Raw genomic sequence first — 19755 nt, 5'->3', positions numbered from 1 at the left:
TATATATTTGTTGTTTTACGTATTTGTTTCTTAAATATTGCTGGTTATCACTAAAAAACAAGACAAAAAATACTAAGAAAATACTTTTTTTTTTTTTTTTTTTTGCAGTGTACTTTTTGTTCATACATATACACTGATGAAATTTACACACTGCCTTCATTGTATTAGTGAGGAAATCTTACAGAGGTTTTTATAGAGAGATGTTTTTCAGCTCTAAAGTTAACTCTCAGTCAAACCTGTTGATATCAGAAGATTTAAAGAAAAACATTTGGCTTATTTATCTCAAACATCTCAAAGAGCGAAGAATACTGAAAGGTTTTTTTTTTTCAGCCCATTTAAAAAAAAAAATGAAATTTGACATTTTTACTTTTTTTTTAAAAATATTAACCCTAAGATTATTCTCAAGTTCAGCTCCCAGGAAACACACAACCTGACACCATATACCCTGAATGCACTTTAAATAGCTTAAATGCGTCACTTCTCCATGAGATCATGTCAAAAACTTCCAAATCAATTCTTGATAAACAAGAAGCAGGACTTTTAGGCAAACCCAATATTTACTGCAAATTTGAGGCAGAAATATACAGAGTATAAAAGAACAGACTTCTGCAAGCCGTTGTACTGACAGACCTGAGCAGCTGCACACAGGTCATCCTCATCCAGGAGAGACACACTGCTGCTGTCCAACTCCACGCATCCAATTGCCATTGTCTTTTCTCTTCAAAGTCCACATAAACTCAAATCGTTGTAAATACTGCAAATATTTTTTTTATAAAGCTGTTGAACTTTCACACAAACACGTTAACAGACAAACTTTCTGCTGGTTACCAAGAAAAAAAACAGTATCGCAAATTTGGCACAAAAATCATGGCAGGGGTGGTTAGCATTGGTAACATGGAGAATCTAACCATCTGGCAGGATCTGACACCATGACTACACTACTGTATCCCCTGTGCAAACTCTGTGCAGCTCCATAGTAAACATGATATTTTAGAATGACCTTCATTAGAGAAGCCCTGTGTTCAATACAAATCACCACATTCAAGGTTTTTTTTTTTTTGTTTGTTTTGTTTTTTTAAGAAAAGATTAACCATAAGTTCTCAGCAAAGCCTGTATGTCCTATCACAGCGTGAGTGATGTAATATCACAGCATGAGTGATGTCATATTACTGTATGAGTGATGTCATATTATTACTGATAAACACAGAAAAAAATATTTCAAATTGAGTTTGAACATTTTCACTAAAAATATCGAACAAACTCAGATACAATACAGATTTAAAAGGACCGAAAAGCATTTACACAAAATGATAACATTTAGCAAGACACAAATTATCTGAAGATGCTTAACTTGAAAATTGTACACATCCGATCTCTCACGCTTATGAATAATCTTCAGACACTCTTAGTTCTTTAAAATACTCGGTGAGATCTGTTTGCATAATCTACAACTAAATGAGTAGATTATACCAAAAGTAAAATGCACAATGTACCCATACACAGAGAGAAAAGGGGGAAAAATAGAGAGAGAGAGAGAGAGAGAGAGAGAGAGAGAGAGATGTGGTATAAAATAGTACATTTGTTTGTGATTATAAAGTAAGGGGAAAAAGTGTTGGATTCGAAATCAACCTGGGCTTCAAATGACCTTCTTTGCTATGGATATAATTTGATCTTAAAAACGATTAGAAATATTTGTTTCTGACACATTCAAAAAAGCTGTCTGTACATTGACGTTAATATATGTTATACTGTACAATAGCCATTAATATGTTTGTTATTACAGGTTATTATTATTACATATCTCAGTAAGTGCTTGGTTGGTTCATAGTGATTGAACCACTGACGGGACTCCAGCGCCCCCTACTGTTCTCGCGGATCAAACCACCTGAAAGGTTTTTACAGTCTTGCAGCACCACCTAGAGGTGGCAGCGGTACTACAGCTCGCCTTCAGGTAATCTGCTCATTTTGTTGATCTTATTCCAAAGAGGTGCTTCTTAACTGCTCATATAATGTGAAATTTGTCAATGGTCAAACGTGAAGCAGTGCGTTCATACTTAGCCAAACTGTTGTTATGTGCTGCGGTGACACTTCCTTCAGGTTCATATGGTGTATTCTGGTTTATACTGATGGGGGTGTACTGATTCATTTATTGTGCTCATGTTATGTATTGGTTTCACCTGCTATTATCATTTTGAATACTGGGTAACAGTTTGCACTGGTTTGATCTGGTGTACAGTAATCACTCGTTGTGACGTGTGTGTTGTAAAGATTTGTGGGATGTGAGTGTTTTGTGTCAGCGTGTGGAGGTTCTGTTGCATGTTATACACGTGTTGTGGAGTGTGGGTGGGGCAGGCTGGTGGAGTTGTATCCATGTGTGAAAGTGTTGTAAGGGTGCATGCTGGGATACCCCATCAAAGAATTGGGTGACATTGTAATGGTGTTGGGCGTCATGGTAACACTATTGGGCGTCAAGGTTACTGTGTTTGGTGTCATAATGCCGCTATTTGGTGTCATGGTGTCAGAACTGGGCGTCATGAGTGGGAAGTCATCCGGTGAGCGGCGCAGCGTGAGAGCGTAATCCCGAGGAGAAGATGCCGGGGTCAAACGGAGCGGGTCGCACAGTGACCCCTCCTCTTGGTTACCACCTGAGATGGAGGTGGGCGTATAGCTGAGGTCATTGGGCGGGGTCTGGCGCTGAGATGCATTCTGAGGGGGTGTGTCTTGTCGACTCCGTTTGTCCTTGCGATAGTAGAGCGCAGCAAAGGCCAAGACATTAAGAAAGAGAAGTGAAGCTCCAACAGCAATGGTGACGCTCAGCTCTGTAGAGTAATCACGCGGATTGGCAATGACCAGTGGCCCACTGCGTGCCGTGGACTGGGGAGGCTGTTTACCAGGGGTACGAGCCTTGTTGCCCCCTGGGCGCAGTGTGGCACTGTGAGAGCTGTGTGTGGTCAGAAGAGGTGGGACCCGTGTGGTGGTGGATGTGTAGTGAAACATGTCATGCAGGTTGTACAGGTGAGGGACCAGGTGCTTCCAGAAGGCCACTTTAGTAGCTCGATAATGATCCCGAACACGAGGCTTCAGCCCAATATGCAGATATAGCTGGTCATGAGGACTGTACTTGGCCCATGTCACTTCTTCAAAACGGTTTGCCTTTGTGTGGATGAACTTAGTGTCCTGAGGAACTGGCTTGTTCGGATCCCTTCAAAAGAACAAAACATTCAGATACATTCAGATAAAGTTCATTAATTACATCTGAAATGTATAAACAGTGCTTATGCCATGTTAATTATTTTCTTTTATTTTTTTTACATTTTGCTTTGACTGAAATGGCATATCAATTTAGTGAACAATTTCAAGCATTTTGAGCATTTTTGGGAAAGTGAGAATTTTTTTATACATTTATTTACATTTTATTTAGCAAGGATGTATTAAATTAATCAAAAGTGACAGTAAATACATTTATAATAATTTCCACAGAAGTTTTAAGCACCACAACTGTAATAATCAGAAATGTTTCTTGAGCACCAAATCAGCATATTAGAATGACTTCTGAAGAATCATGTGACACTGAAGACTGGAAAAATGTTTGCTGAAAAATAGATTTCAAATATTACTGTTTTTACTGTATTTTGTAATCAAATAAATGCAGCCTAAGAGCATAATCTACTTCTTTTTGAACAGTATTATCAAACATATAAACGATGTATTAAGCCTGTCCCTGTTGCGAGCTAATAATATATGTGTTTAAGTGGGTCATCTACAGATGCAGTTTCCACCAGAGGGCACTGTTTCATTGAGTTGAACGCTGATGCACTGTTTTACATTGACATTTACTTTCAGCACTGCTCCTCCCACAGTTTCTGCTATGCTCCCCGTTACCGACTTCAAGGTCACAGCGACTACTTACTAATTTACCAGTCACACATGTTTTATCATTAACTGGAGGTTGGATAAGATGGGAGCTACTTGAATTGTGACAAAATGCATTATCATGCATAATAATTATGACATTGCAAAACTGACAATGGAATGTCATTGATAAATAATATTTTTGCAACTCATATTTTTTCACTCATAATGTTTTGCTTGTGTTGTTTTGTAATTCTACAGGGTTTTGCATAATGTTTTGCAAAAATGTTGCATATGTATTGATGTGCGGTTTCAGAGGGTGTTCTGTTTTACCCGGTCTTTGCAAAGTTGGTCCAGTAGGTCATGACGACAGCACTCAGCATGATGTCATTACGGGAGAAGTTGCAGGGGAAGAGTTCCGTTGGACCAATAAGTGGAACCCCAAACACATAGGGCAGCTCATCGCCGTGTGCGGAGTCCGCCCATGGAGGCTTCATGGGGCTCTGGCAGTGATGGTAGAATGCATAGAAGAAAGTTGGAGAACCGTAACGTGCGTGCAGGTCGGCTGTCACCACAGCTGGCTCCACCCACTGGTGATCCGTAAACATGGCCACGAGGGTTTTGCGACGAGTTTCGGGATTGTCTCGATCAGCCCAGTCTGTGTACATGAACTTTATGGTCTCTCTGAGAGTGTCCTTCCCTTCTGGATAACCGTAAAGACCGTCTACAAAATCTGATACCGTGAAGTCAAAATCGGAGCCAGAAACTCCGCCCTCTTCTGGTTCCACCACGCCTTCTACAAAGCGGAATCCCTCTCCCTGGTTAACGCCCAACATGATGTCATAGTTGAGGAACTCCCCCTGCTCCATGAGCACTTCTGGGTCATCTGGGATGAGGTCACCGTCAATGACAGGGCCAAAGGCCACATGAAAGCGTGCTGGCTGAATTTCCTGCTCCACCAGCTCCCTGTAGCTACGCTTCTGCATGCAGAGGACCAGATCCTGCATAAAACACACACACACACACATGCAACTGTTATATCTGCCTCCGCACCTTCACTGGTAAAAACTGCTAGTCATAAAAAGCTAGACACTAAATATTTTTTATTAATCAAAAACTATGCTAACTCATCATATGCCCTAACTTTATCCTGAGCAGGTGTGAGGAATGAAACATTTATGCTCTGTAGTTCTTTTGTCTTCATACTTTACTTTGTATTTAATTTATATTCTTCCATTCATATCTATGCAAACATGGGAGAAGAAAAACACAGGCACATGCAGAGAACGTTTGCATTCTAATACAAACGTTCAAGTTTTGTGGCCTGCAAAGAAATTTGACCAATCAAAGATTTAAATGTCACAAATTGATTGAAAACAACAGTTTATATATTGCAGGAATTAAAAAAAATATATGCTTTTATTTAGCTATGATGCATCATATTTATGGAAAGTGACAGTCGAGACATTTATATCATTACAAAATATTTTTTCTTTCAAATATTTTTTCTTTTGAACTTTTAATTCATCAAAGAATCCTTAAAAAAGTATTAGAGTTTATCACAGGAATAAATAACATTTTAAAATACATTAAAATAGAAATCACTTATTTTAAATTACACTTATTGTGTAAACTGTTACACAATACTAATGTTTTTAATCTTTGATCAAATAATTGCAGCCTAAGTGATCATAAAAAAACTTATTTCAAAAACATATTAAATCACCCCAGATGTTTGGACAGTATTTTGTCATTTTAAGTGCTAATTATTGTAAATTGTGATCCTGTCATATACTCATAGTATGCATCGTCTAATGTGACAGCAACGGTATGGTAGCTTTTATTTCCATCTCATTCGACAAGTTTCTACACAAAATACCAACTGCATTGTCACTGTCTCTTTAAAACCTCAAAATTACAAAAATTACAAGAAGCATCATACTTGTGTGTCAAGGACATTACAGCCAACGCGCTCTGCGAGGAGACGTGTGTATTTCACAGGCTGATAGTTCACTGACCAACTGGACAGTGCTGAGCCGCTCTGAATGATTGCTCTGTGAAACAAACCTAAAGAGAGAACAGAGAATGTCAGAAAAAAATAAAACAATAAATGCCATGCCAATATTCCAGATCAGCTATTATATTTGAAAAGGGCAGAGTTGCAGTGTTTCCGTCGGTCATGAAAGAAGGGGACATCCACATCCTGGGCTTTCTAAGAGACTCACTAACGCCATATTTATGTGACCCTCACAACCTTCAGCCAAATCATTATATATTTCTGTTCAACTCCACTCTCAGTTTTTAAATTTCTTCTTAAATCTGCTGAACAATCTGTTAGGTTCATAATAGAAATGATCTCCAGGGACATCTTTGCTTTTATGCCATTTTTTCCTGACCATATAATAAATGCTCCAGCTGAATCCATTATGGGTATTGGCTACTGATTAAATCTTACTAAAAACACTTCATATTCAACTGCACTTGAATACACAGTTTTGTATTCAGTTCGATGATATAATATCAGTTGGCTTGAGCTTCAACCCATGATGTTCAACTCCCATCTGGTCGGTGGTGGATACTTTTTTTATTTAATACTTCACATTCAGCTATCACCTCTGAGGCAGTCAATGTAGATATCTGACAGCTACCATGTCTACAGAGACACTAATCCTGAACTTGATAAGCCTAGAAAACAATATCATGATCACCAATATCATCACATTAGTCATCACCATTGTGGCCTTGAGCAAGACGCTTTTACACACAGATTGCTCCAGCAGGATTGTTGCTGTAATGAACTCATGTCATGACTCTGTGGTGGCATTGCATGAAAGCCGTGTAAACACGTTCCAACAACCTTGATCATGAGACTAAAGCATTTCAGTTATTTTCAGTTCTACCATATCATTTCTGCCAAGACAAGCCTTCCATAACCAGCGCACACATCTCTGACTCATGCAAATAACTCTACAAGGAAACAGTGGAGGAACAACTTCAACAACTACATCCTGCTGGGAGATGGAAGTTGATTTTTTTTGTGAATTTCAGAGGGTGAAACTTGAGCCAGCTATTGTCAAAGTAAATACAAGAGGTCTTAGATTAAGGGTTTTCAACCTTTTTGACAATTACCCAAATATGAAGTCTAAAGACCCATTTATACTGTGGGAAAAAAACATTAAGTGTGATATTAACATGTTGATTCTATTTGTTTTACCATTTTTGTTTTATATTATTTCATATTATTATTATTTATTATATATTATATCATACAGAATAATGTCAGTTGTATAAACCTTAAAAACAGTTTAAAAAAACATAATAAATGTGTTTTAACAAAATATGTAAAAAAAAAAATACCTTAACGTAATCTTTGCACATTGGAGCCGGTGAATTTCCTCTATTGCTGTCATGTAGAAAATATTATTTTATTCAATGCAATGTTCAGTCATACGGAAAGAAACCAAATCCACATCAATATGCAGATTTGTCCTTGTCTGCAGAAGAGCTTTTCTAGTGAACAGTAAAATTGATTTTTAATTGTTTGAAGTCATACTGTATATTCCACTTAGTCTGGAGCAGTCAGAATAATTTAAAGAGAGCTTAAATCCCAATGACTCATTATCAGTATTTTTCAGAGGAGCAACAAAACTGCAGAAAGCAAAGCTAAAAGGATGAGGAAGGAGAGAGAATGCTAAGGCTCCAGGAAGAGGATGTAGCATGAGTCCAATCATTTTGAACATCTATATAAATGATACTGCAACGGTGGAGGAGCAGTATGCCACCCTTGACTCTATACACACTCAAATCAAATGTCTGCTCACTGGGGATGACCTGGTTCTGCAGTCCACACAAAAAAGGAATGTAGCAGAGGTGCTCCCTGCTGGAGCAATAATTGCAAATATTGGTAGTGACAGTCCATTTGGACAAAACCAGAGTGATGGTTTTCCATGAGAAAGCAGAATTTCTGGAAAACGGATAGCAGTTGTGGTGGCACTGCCCTACAGTATACAACCACCTTTTTTAACCCAGTTGTATTCTGGGTGTAAATGCATTCAGTAAGAGAGAGCTATAAAATAATACAGCATGTACAAAATCACAGTTTTCTAAAATGCATGTACTAGCAAATGCATGCATAAAATTATATAATTAGATAATAAAATCATATGGATATGAAAAAGCTAATTTTAAAAACTGACATAAAGAGGCAGAAACACAAAACAGTGAGACACAGAGAAAGAGATGAGACATGTAGGGGAGACAGAGAGTTATGAATACTGTACGTCGAAGCAAAGCAATGATGTTGGATCAATATCCCTGCAGGTGTGTGTGATTGGCTCTGATCTCTTTAAAACACACTTTTGCACACATGCCTTGCAGTGACAGACACACCTACACACACTCAAGGCCCACAACAGAGGGATAAGGCTGATGAGGCAGGAGATGAGTTACCATGGTTACAGCAGAGATTACCGTGGTAACGGAAACTCAGATGTGACAGTGGTCATGGCTGCAGAGGCAGCTGTCTCAGCAGTAACGGGCTGCAAAAATACACTCTACGTGTCTTACAGAGACACACCTTTGACTGATTTTCATAAGGTGTTACATAGGATATAATTAAATGAATAAATTATGGAAAATTACTAAATTACAGTGAGCAGATTTTAAAAGGACATTTTGTTTTCCAACCAATTCATTCATTATGCAATTATAATTAATATTTTCAATACAGTTTTAGGAAAGTGCACTCACTGTCATGTCCCTCTGTATCAACACATTTTAACGATCTGAATATAAATGTTCGGAACAGCACTGAGGAGAATTTCACTGCATCTGTATGTTTAGATGATGAGTTGAACATTAATATTATTTAAGGTGTGTGATCTCTAACCTTCAGAATGGTGTGAAAGAGTGAGCAAACTGACACAGGACGCTCCGATTCCTGAGCCAAACACGGTCACGCGGCCCGGATCACCACCGAAATAGCCAATATTCTTGTTGATCCAGCGAAGAGCTTGAATCTGATCCAAGAGACCATAATTCCCTTTAGCGGCCTGGTCACCTGTGCTTAAAAATCCTGAGAGAAAGACACGGGACAGAAATATTTGACAAAAATTAAACTACTGAATTCTCATCAGTGATCTTGAGAGTGTAACTTTCGATAACATCTCTTTTTTTGACCGGAAGAATTGCAGTTTAAAAAAGCAGAACTACTTATGAGATTGTGTGTAAAGATGCAGAAAGAATCCTTGAACCTAAAAGTAAATATGGCCTCACAACTTTATGAAAATGGCTGAAAATCTTATGAAAATACTGTAGCTATAAGTGGGGTTATAACTTATATCAAAAGAAAGCCATTCATTACAAATTCTTTACAAATTCTTTTTTCATTGGCAGTTATTCTGTTTGTATACTGTATACTTTGCTTGACAGAAAATCACTAGGTGGTGTAGATATGGCATTTATACCAGAAGGGGCTAACTGGGCTGTGATAACCAGCCAAAACTAGACCAACAAAATCCAGACCACTGTAAAATTTACCACGGTACTAAAGAGCTTTGATGAGTTTATCTAACTGTAAAATCAGGAGTACTTCAAACAAACAAACAAACATTTATTTGCTTTAGTAGTTATATTGCAACTGTCAGACCATCAGTGATGGTAAACATGAGATGATGTTAGTTTGCTTTTATTGCTGATTGTTGTTTTATAGGGTTCAGCTTTACTGTTTTATCAGTGCATTTTCAGAGCTTCTTCTTCAATATAAAATATTTTAACCTATATATAGTCGCTGTGATTAAACTGAACCAGAGGTCTTTCGAAAAGAAGCACACTAACAGCATTCTCTCTGAATGCGGCTGTAATGGACAGATCTGCTCCCCAAAGCATTCATAAAACATTATTGAGGTCTTCTAAAGAACTGGATGCTTTTGTAATGGCTGACATGATGCATTTGGAGTGAGAGTATCTTTCCTTGCATGTCCAAAACAGAAAAATGCTGTAGGCCTACTTGTTTAAATTCATAAACCTATTATTTAAGCTTAAATAAACTGAAATTTCAAAAACCATTTCCTTACCTAATATTCCCACCCTGTAGTTGAGGGTTATGACAATGACATTGCCGTAGCTGGCCAGCACACTACCGTCCATAATGTTCCCCGTGCCCTCCATGTACGAGCCACCATGAATAAACAGCATCACAGGACGGGGGTCATCTCGAGAATCCCTAAGCCCTGCATACACAAACATCAACAGAAGTGCACAAAAAACATGAGGCTCTCTGCGTTTTGAAGTGTTTTTCACAGCTGCTTAAAATCTCCCCAGAGATCTTCTGCACCACTGACAGACTTCAGCTTTAAATAATCGTAACCAGTCAAGAACTGCCTCCAAGACTTCCTTTAAATTACTCAGTTTCATTTGTTTCATTTATTATAATGATTATAGTAATTTCATAGTGAAGTGTTGTCTTCAAATTCAAATGTTCACAAATAACAGGGTAGGCAAGTGAATAATGTCTGCACATCAGATGATTATAGCTTGAATTACAGCTTAAACTTTAAAAAGAGAAAGTGTCTAAATCTAGTAATGGGACTGCATTTGAAGTACTATCTACGTGCGTATGTGTGTGTGTGTGTGTGTGTGTGTGTGTATGTATATATATATATATATATATATATATATATATATATATATATATATATATATATATGTTTACAGTAGTGGTGGTTGATAATATGGCCATTTCATCATACTGATGCTGATATCTAGAAAATCACCTAAAACCACCCTAAGATGCAGGGCAAACACCACCTTCCAAAATTATCCTGAAAATGATGCAACATTGTGTAAATATCATCCAGCTTATTCACTCTCGCATTAAACACAATGGGATAAAAAATGAATAGGAAAACTTTAAAAAAGAATTAATCTGAAAGAATGATGAAAACAGAACATACCATCATCCTCTGAACGCTCTGGGTCAGCTGACATGTCACCCGTTCTCTTTGTACCTAGAGAGAGAGGAGAGAGAGGGATGATAAATTAGATGAGAAGATAGAAACTAGACCGCAGAGAAACATATGGGTGTGTTTGTGTGTGTTGGGGGCTGTGCGTAAGTGAGTGATGTATAAAAGCTCAGTGGACTTCTCTCTAAATTACTGTGTGATACCAACAAGGGTTCACTTTCCCACTCCGAACCCTGTAGTAATAAAGCTTTCAGCCTTCAGCAAGAGCCATTTACTATTTCCTTTAAATGAGGACAAAACAGTGCTCTCGATGTTCACTCCAGTGGACACAGATGCTGCTTCAGTTCAACTTAAAGAATGCAAGGAAAGCACACAGTTGAATCTGGCCATGGGCACTCAACTTAACATCAGAGAAGCTTCTGAAGTAGCTTAGAAATGCTGAGAAAAACAGGAACTGACAGGATGTGAGGAAACTTTGTAGAGTTTGTAAGCTAACATTACAGGGCATTTTTTTTTTCGTTTTATTCTTTACATCCAACATTACAACCAAAATTCTGTTTTGGTGCATTATGTGTGTTGCATTGTTGGGGATGCTTTGAAACTGAAGCTTAGAAGGTAAACTGAAGTCAGGCAACACTATCAGACTTTTACCTTGTTCAAAAAGCTTAAAACAATTATCCAGGTTTTCACAAAAATAGTAAGCAGCACAACTGTTTTTAACATTGTTAGAGGAACCAAGAACCAAACTCAGTGGTGTTCTGTATATGAATGAATGAATGTGTGTAGACATTTTGCATGTATACTCACCACTTTGTGTGGGTACATATATATTCAGGTACAGACAGTCCTCACTCTGCTCCTGCATGTATGTAGCAACTGTGTCAAGGTTGTAGGTGGCCCAGACAGGCATCATGATGTCGGGCACAGAGTTGTGGATGGTCTGTGGGCAGACAGGAGGGAAGCGGGTGGCGTTCCGTACGCCGGACCAGGCCGATGGAGCATCGGGTGGCATGAAGCGCTTCTCTTCTACAGGTGGGGCAGCGTAAGGCACACCCAGGTACTGATCCACAGGGCCCAGACCCTCTGTTGCCACAGCAACCCGCATCCCCCGAAGCCTGCCAAGTGCTGTGTTTACTGTGGGCTGGTAGGTCAGTGCTGTTGCCATGGAGACTGACCACACAAGCAGCCAACACAGAGCAAAGTTCAGAGGTCGGCAGAGCAGGTGGGTAAGCGGCAGGTAAGTTGCTGACTGTGTGTACCACATGGTCCCTTCTTAACAGCACACACACGCTCACACTGATAAATCTGTCAGTAGCTCAATGACACTCTCTGCTTTGACACGATCACACTCTAGCGCTCAAAATCAAACATGTGCCACACACTCAGGAAGATCCAGTGGGCATGACCGCAGCCAGGTGTGCACTATCAAGTGCTCCATATTGGTTGATGATTTCAGCAGGTGATGCTGTTCATTTTTCCAGCACACAGATCCTTTCAGCACAAACCTGAAATACACACAAACAGGGTGTAAGAGCCAGAACCTATCAACACCAGACATATAAACATTTTGGTCAGAATATGAACCATATTAATAATTCCTTTAGAAAACACAATACAGGGGCCCCAAAAGAGACACCTAATGTCAAAGTTAAAATGCATGAATGCCATAGTATTAGATAACTAAATATTCAACCATGTCGCATTTATTTGAAAGAAAAAAAAGAAAAAGGAATTTAAATTAACTTGCTAAATTACAATGCAAAACCATGTAAACAAAACAAAATAAACATTCTAAAACAATAGGCATCATGTTCAAAATGTATTTATGTTTTCTGGGTGTCAAACATCAGTGACTGACTTCATAGCAGTATCTTAAAAAGTTAAGCTGGCTCCAAAAATAAAACAAAAAAGTTCAAGAATGGCAGGTAATTAATACTTCTATTCAGTGAAAAAAATGAATTGGTCAAAAGTTACAGAAAGACCTTTTTAATGTTACAAACAATTTCTATTTCAAATAAATGCTGTTCCTTTAAACTATTCATTCATCTTCCTGAAAATCCTTAAAAAAAAGATCCCATTTCCACCAAAATATTAAGCAGCAAGACTGTTTTCAACATTTATAACAATATGAAATGTTTCTTGAAACCCAAATCAACATATTAGATAGATTTTAGATTACTGAATGATCATGTGACACTAATTGGAGTAATAGCTTCTGAAAATTCAGAAAAAACACACATTTTAAATATATTAAGAAATAAAACAGTTATTTTAATTTTCAATAATATTCAGATTAAAAAATAAGATGATAAAATATTGCATCTTTACTGTTTTTTGATGAAGCATAAAATACAAAAATGTTACCAACCCTAAACTTTGAACAGTAGTGTGTACTCTCAAGCAAATGGTGTGTATGTGGGAGAGGAAGCAAGCAGGGACACTCGATTACAGATGCACAGACAGTTTGTGGTTCATGTCACATTAACACCTGCAGTAAACGGCAAGTAGAGACACTTTAACCCTAAACCCTTGCACAGTTCCAGCACTGTGGGTTCAGTCTCATAAGGGATCAGTCATGGACAGCAGGTGGATCTTATGTCCTCTGAGGGGAGGGACTTAAGTCTCATAGTGCAGTGCTTGCATTCAGAATGCATGTTGTGCTAGTGAATCAATACTCAATGCTTAGACCACAAACACGTAGAGCAGTTACTTTATCCGAAATCAATGTGCGTGCATGACGCTGTGGGATAGCAGCATATAGAGCTGACGGGCTAAAACCCACAGCATTCATTAACCTGCATTGCAGCGATGAGGACCAACCACAAAACAAGAGTTCATATCTACTTCCTTTTTAAAAAACCTGGCCAAAGTTCAGACCTAGAGGTCTGACAGTGATGCACCAAATAACCACTGTTTTGAAAGATGGCTTAAATTCAGAATCTCATAAAGATTCATATAAATGATTTGAAATCAATATGAAACAATTCATCTGACTCTTAAGGTAAATGGAACTGTGCATTGCGTTGCACTTCTTCTTTATCTGGGGCAGTTACCATGTCTCAGATTTAAACTTTAAGACTTGTTGCATTGGCCAGTCTGGTATGATAAAGTCATGTAGGAATATACATCTAACATTATATTTCATGGGCCACTAATTCACAACTATTATAAATAAACAGCAATTTATTCATGAACAACTTTTAATTGGTGAAAAGCCCCAAAGTTTTATCAATAAATGTATAATTCTGTTTGGTTGATACTAAAGCTGTAACATTTTTAAAGACAAACTTGGTGATGTTGGGCTCAATATACCCCTTTTCCTAACTTAAAGCACTGTTTACAGAACACAAATGCCAAATAGGTAAGTCTTACCAAGGCTCTGCCAGAAACATACACTTTCTAAATAAAACAAGGCACTGATTTACAACCATTTACATATGTAAACAATTAAATGAACAAATCAAGATTCAAAGAATTCTGTATCAGATTTTTTATCTCTGAGATATTACATAAAATTATCAAAATATCCAAGATTTATATAAAAACCCTACAAATTCTATTCCAGGAACATTAAATACAAAACAAATGGATTTAATGCTTCAAAGCCTGTCATTCGTAGAGGTGTGAAGCGACTTGTTTACAGTGCTGTAAAACGCTGGTGTGTTGAGCAGGTGTTAGCTTATTTGACCTATTTTATGTAATTGCCTTTTCCTGTAAATTCAACTTTAGAACTGCAAGCAATACAAAAACACAAAACAGATAATCCCATGCAAAATAAACCAGGTCTTACACGGAAGCTAACTGAACTGGTGTTATTATGCTCAAAAAAGCAACCAACAGGGTAAAATAATTACAATCATTCTTTGCGCAATTAACTCGATCATCCCAATTATGCAATGCTTTTTGAACTATGTAAAGTATTTTGAATAAAGGACACCTGACCTTCAGAAATAAACGCTGGTCAAGCTCAGGTTTTAAAACCAACGTATTCATTTGGACAAAAACAAGAACATTTCCATGATACCTATGCTGAAGCTGAGAGCATGGAAATAAGCCTAAATGTTTTAATATTTTAAAATGTTGAACAAATTAAGTCATCTGATATATTAAAACACATGACGTCCCATGTAGTATGACATGTATAGCATGGACCAGCCCTTTAGTTCTTTTACCGATCTTTTACTGTGTGTTCATTCTTGTCGCTGTCCATGGTTCTGAAGTGAACCGCTACCTGTAGAATATCAGCAGTTGCAAACAAACGCTCTCGTGTTCCCTGCATTTCTGTAAATAATTTTAGCAATGGGTTCCTCCATCTTAGTAATGTGGGTCAGTTAATCTGAATATGGAGGTCCATCGAGAGAATACTGGGAGTCCGTTTATTCCAGTGCCCATTTTCCAATAGCGAGCGGTCAGGGGAGGACGGCGCGCGCCTGAATCAGGTCAGCTGTACAGGCCAGTGATGTGTTTCAAGATTGTGGTCCTTGATATTTACCCCACTTAACTGGTCGATAAATGAAATGAGAAAGCCAGCTTTTAATGAACTGGAGAATTCAGCACTATTTAAATGAACCTAATGATATATCTTGTTCAGTTTTAATATAGGGTGTAGGGTACCGCTTTTTTCTGCATTCACTAGGAATGGGGTGAGTATGTGTATCCGTGTGCCTCACGGACTCACGGCAGGGACGGTGAAAGAGACTACCATACGAGAGATGAATACCAATAGACTTGTCCCTCCTCCTCCTCCTCCTCCTCCTCCTCCGTAGCTCCGACTGAACGGTGCAGTGGCGGGATGGCGCGTGGATAATAAACTATGCGGGGGCATTTCATTATAAAACACTCGCTAGATTTAGTTTTCACCACCTTACATCCGATAACAAAGACCCCGTGAAAATGTATCTTCGATGTTACGACCCTTCCCACAAACCGGCTAATACCAATGTTTTGAATCATAAACGTACAGCATAATGCCTTTGGACACGCGCACGCACGTGAGCGCGCAGGGGAAAGCTTTAAGTAAACCGAGCCAACAGATGGTAAAATCACCATGACAACTTGAACTTTGTACGGGTCTCGCTTCCCGGGTTCATCCACACGAACGATCTCGACACTGGTTTCTGACTGGCACTCCCGCGTGCGCTGCAGTTACCTTTCCAACAGGTGACGAACTGCAGCTTTAATTCACACGCGCCCAGCGTCACGAGCCGCCCGTGATTAATATATCAGCGGGTATTGAGCATGCACGCGGAGAGCGACTCGACCCCCGAGTGTCCCTCTCGCAGACAGGCCTGTGGAACAACTAAATAACGGTGCTGGCAGAGGTGTTTTCAAACAGATGCGAATAAGTTGATGCAGTCTGACAGAGTAGAATTACAAAGCCGACTGTTTACAGCCATCTAATGACTATGATTAACGAGATCACAGCCCAGCTGCAGCAAATCATGGCTTTGAGGTTATTCGAATGATAATTCTTCCTCTCTCTACCAATTCCTCTCCCTCTCTTTCTCTCTCTCTCTCGCTCGCTCACTCTCTGCTCCTCCTTTTACGATTACGAGCTTTTGCAGCCGAGAGAAAGAAAATGCCGTTAAAATGAAATCAAATCAAATCAAAGAAAGAAAATATTAATATTTCCTTATCAAAAAAACATATTCTTTAGTGTAGCCATTTCCCAAAAACAAGCAATGCGGCGGATTCATTAGACCAGCGTTCATTGTTCAGTCGAAACGCGTTCCACATACAATCAAACACAATCCAATTTGCGCTTTTTTCATTACTACACACATTTCTTTTCACCAGCATCTGAAAATTGCTCTTATTACACGGGATTGTTCGTTCTCACCGCTGCCTGAAATTGAGAACCGACGGCGCACATCAGATCAGCCATAAATAAGAAAATGTTGGGCTCACCTGCTCAGCCGCTCAGCCGGTATCGCATCCGAGCGTGCACTGTAATAATCTCATATCTCATCGTTCCCACCATACAAAATATCCCATTTTCCCCTCGTCGAGCCGTGTGAACGGCGCTCAGCTCTTCTTGCGTTTTTCTTATTTTCAATTAACGTCAATCTACCCGGGTCTATTTTAAGCGCGCGCGCTGTGCGCGGTCGCGGACGCAAGGTCAGGAGCGCCCACTGCCACGCGCGTTGCCAGGCAACCGAGGGGACACAAGCGAGCTTACAAACCAGCAGCCAAATAAAATAAATAAATAAGTAGATAAGGCGGATATAGACAGCAAAAGCTCGTCTCATCCAAACCAGACAGGGAGCACATAAATGTAAAACACCACTGAGTCATTGGGGAAATGAGAGCGTTATGGCATTAGAGGGGTGTGGCGGGTGCATCCTCATTTATTATCGGAATAAAAATCATATGGCCATTTTGCAGAATTGCTGCAATGAGCTGGAGTGTATTTTCAAGGTTTGCGTTTGTGCATGTGTTCTTTTTAAACTGTCAAAACAAACACCCCAAAATCTACACTTTAGCACTCTTTTATTCACTCATTATCCACACGTGCTACAGACACAGTCCCACTGAAGGTCTTAAGGGACCAATGATGATCCCATGGATCAAAACGGCAACTCTCTGGTGACCAAACCATAAACCATTCATACTGGTTAGCCTTCAGAGGAATCAAACAGAACTGCACTGGTTATTAAGCTCTAAAACAGTTGCAGTGAAGCACTTTACCATTAATCTCTTTCTACGCAAATCTGTTTAACTGTCAGCTGCTGCTGTCCAGCGTACACTACATTTACATGCACAGCTGGCGCTTGCTCAGCAGGTTGCATGTATTGCATTTGTGATGAGGATTATTTGTAAGTGAGTTATTATAAATAAGATCACCTCTTCATTTAGCCCTGGAAACACTAATCTAGAATTCAGAGCTTTTGACAAGATCTCGTGGTTCTTTGGTTTAGTGGAACATGCCAGTCAGCTGTGCAGAGCTCCAGCTGTGTAGCTGTCAGACATGATAAAATATAACAAAATTAAGATGGCATAAGGTGTTGTTCAACATTAAAATACCTTCTCCTTCCAACCTAATTTGTACAGACAACTATATGGCAATCATACACTGAAATTGCCTGACAAATGTAAGCGTCAATGAAAAATGGAAATGCTTGAGATTAAATAAACTTGTGTACAAATTCACAGGTAATAAAGCTGAAATGACACATTAGTCAGTTGAAATTTGTCTTAAATCTGTCTTTATTTACAAAATATACGTAAATGTTCAAGAGTTGGATCCAGTCATGCAGTAGGACAGATTATTGTTTTCCTCAGGATGTACCTTTTCAATTCATTTTTTTAATTATTATTATTATTAACAGGGAATGGAACAGGAGAGGAAGGACAGAGGACTGAGACGAGCAACATGTAAAGGGTGGCTTTCTTGAGGTGAAATCTGTTTTCATCCTTACTGTACATGCAAATTAATTCAATAAATATGCATATTACCATCTAAGCAAATGTTAAGAATTTAAACAAGAGACTTTATCTGCATTTATAAAATCAATTAAAAAATAAATCAATCAAAAATCAATTTATAATTTATTAAAGCATTTTAAAACAAAGTAAATACAATATGTCAAGTTTCCTAAGCTTGACTTAAAAAAGAATTGATCAAGCAGAAAACCGTTGACTATGATAGTGAAATATATGAATATTTTTTGTTGTTGTTGCTGATGCTATATGAATATGCTGTCATTATCTCCTATGTTTCAGAATAAAGTAATTTGGCAAATAAATTTAGAATCTTACACTCTTGTTGGGTTTACAGTACAGAAAAGAGAGAAGTGTCCTGTCTCTCTCTCTCTCTCTCTCTCTCACACACACACACACACACACACAGTCAGACAGACACACTCACTCACTCACTACACATACAGCAAGAATTCACTACAAAGTAAATATGCTAAGAACAAAACAAAACAAAAAAATTCTAAAAAAACTACAAATTCTGATAGGCAACAATATTGACTTTAGTTCTCTGATGCCATAATGTATCTGAAAGTATTATTTACATAATTCATAACAATTATGTTGATGAGGAATCCCAACACAAACTTTAAATAATAAGCAAAATCCTTCAAAAATATTTCCTACAAATTGCATAAAATGTTTGTCTGCAGACACTCCTTCTAGTGCGAGATGTCATGAAGACAAGCTGTCTGTCAAACATAAAACACTGTCATCACTGAACATGAGATCAACCAAATCAAACCTGTCATCACTGTATCTCTCCTTCCCTCCTTTTCCATTATACCCTATCATAATAAGAATAAATTAAAACATGGTTTTAGACCCAGCGCCCAGCGGGACATCTCAATGACTTTGGTGAGATTGGTCTGCATGTTTGGATGTTTTGCCACTGGTTCAGTAAGGCACTGAGAGAGGGCGAGCGGGTGTTGGTCCATCCGGCCATTATAAGTTCAGGTTGTGGTCAGAGTCGAGAAGACAAGTGTTCTGGTTAGATGAGTTTTGGTTGGTTGCGTGTCCACTTTCTAAAGGGAATTGCAGTCGTTTCAAAGAGACAGAGTCTATCCCATGCCACACACCACATGATCAGCAAGGGACAGGCTTCCAATCTGAGAATAAGAAAAGAGAGCAGCCCGGCCCATTTGAGACTTGCAGATAGATACACTCTTTTGACAATAACAGAACAATTCATTCAGACAAAAGGCAGTAAATTAAAAAAAGCACTGATCTAAAAGCAGAAAGCTGAAGAGTTGGATCTCCTGTTCATGGCAAACAATTTAAAGCTGCTGTAAATTCCACCGGACTAAGTGGGGTCAAATTAGCACAATTTCAGCAACAAAAGACCCACTGTCTGTTATCGATAGTGTAGTCACACAGCTCATTGAGAAGCTAACTTTCAAACCAAGCAATTTCACTTGACCAAAATCTTTGTGGGGAATTATTTCACCCTTTTCCTACTGATAAT

General features: G+C 38.6%; 2 protein-coding genes across 3 annotated transcripts in view; both read right to left on the bottom strand.

Moving 5' to 3' along the window:
• Window positions 1-538: 538 nt before the first annotated feature.
• Window positions 539-17050, bottom strand: LOC128011537 (neuroligin-3-like). Its single transcript, XM_052594048.1, has 8 exons — window positions 16722-17050; window positions 11622-12319; window positions 10806-10859; window positions 9927-10082; window positions 8741-8926; window positions 5795-5919; window positions 4186-4853; window positions 539-3202 (listed from the first exon to the last, which is right to left on the bottom strand). Exons 2-8 carry the CDS (start codon window positions 12076-12078, stop codon window positions 2320-2322), a joined length of 2529 nt encoding a protein of 842 aa, XP_052450008.1. The 5' UTR covers window positions 12079-12319; window positions 16722-17050; the 3' UTR covers window positions 539-2319.
• Window positions 17051-18002: 952 nt separating this feature from the next.
• Window positions 18003-19755, bottom strand: part of LOC128011519 (glutamate receptor 3-like) — a 35561-nt gene continuing 33808 nt past the window's right edge. For both annotated transcript variants that reach the window (XM_052594016.1, XM_052594009.1), the window contains exon 16: window positions 18003-19399. The gene's annotated coding sequence lies outside the window, so the exon portion shown is untranslated. The remainder of the gene's footprint in view (window positions 19400-19755) is intronic.

The sequence above is a fragment of the Carassius gibelio genome, chromosome A5, assembly GCF_023724105.1.
Source record: "Carassius gibelio isolate Cgi1373 ecotype wild population from Czech Republic chromosome A5, carGib1.2-hapl.c, whole genome shotgun sequence".
In the NCBI taxonomy this organism is placed as follows: Eukaryota; Metazoa; Chordata; class Actinopteri; order Cypriniformes; family Cyprinidae; genus Carassius; species Carassius gibelio.
Note: the sequence above shows the minus strand (reverse complement) of the source record. Positions and strands in the feature narration are given on the sequence as shown.

Coding starts and splice junctions, on each gene's coding strand:
- LOC128011537 (XM_052594048.1), bottom strand. CDS start 12,078: ATGTGGTACACACAGTCAGCAACTTACCTGCCGCTTACCCACCTGCTC. Junction 10,860..11,621: donor ATATGTACCCACACAAAGTG/GTGAGTATACAT, acceptor CTCTCTCTCTAG/GTACAAAGAGAACGGGTGAC. Junction 3,203..4,185: donor ACCAACTTTGCAAAGACCGG/GTAAAACAGAAC, acceptor GTTCTTTTGAAG/GGATCCGAACAAGCCAGTTC.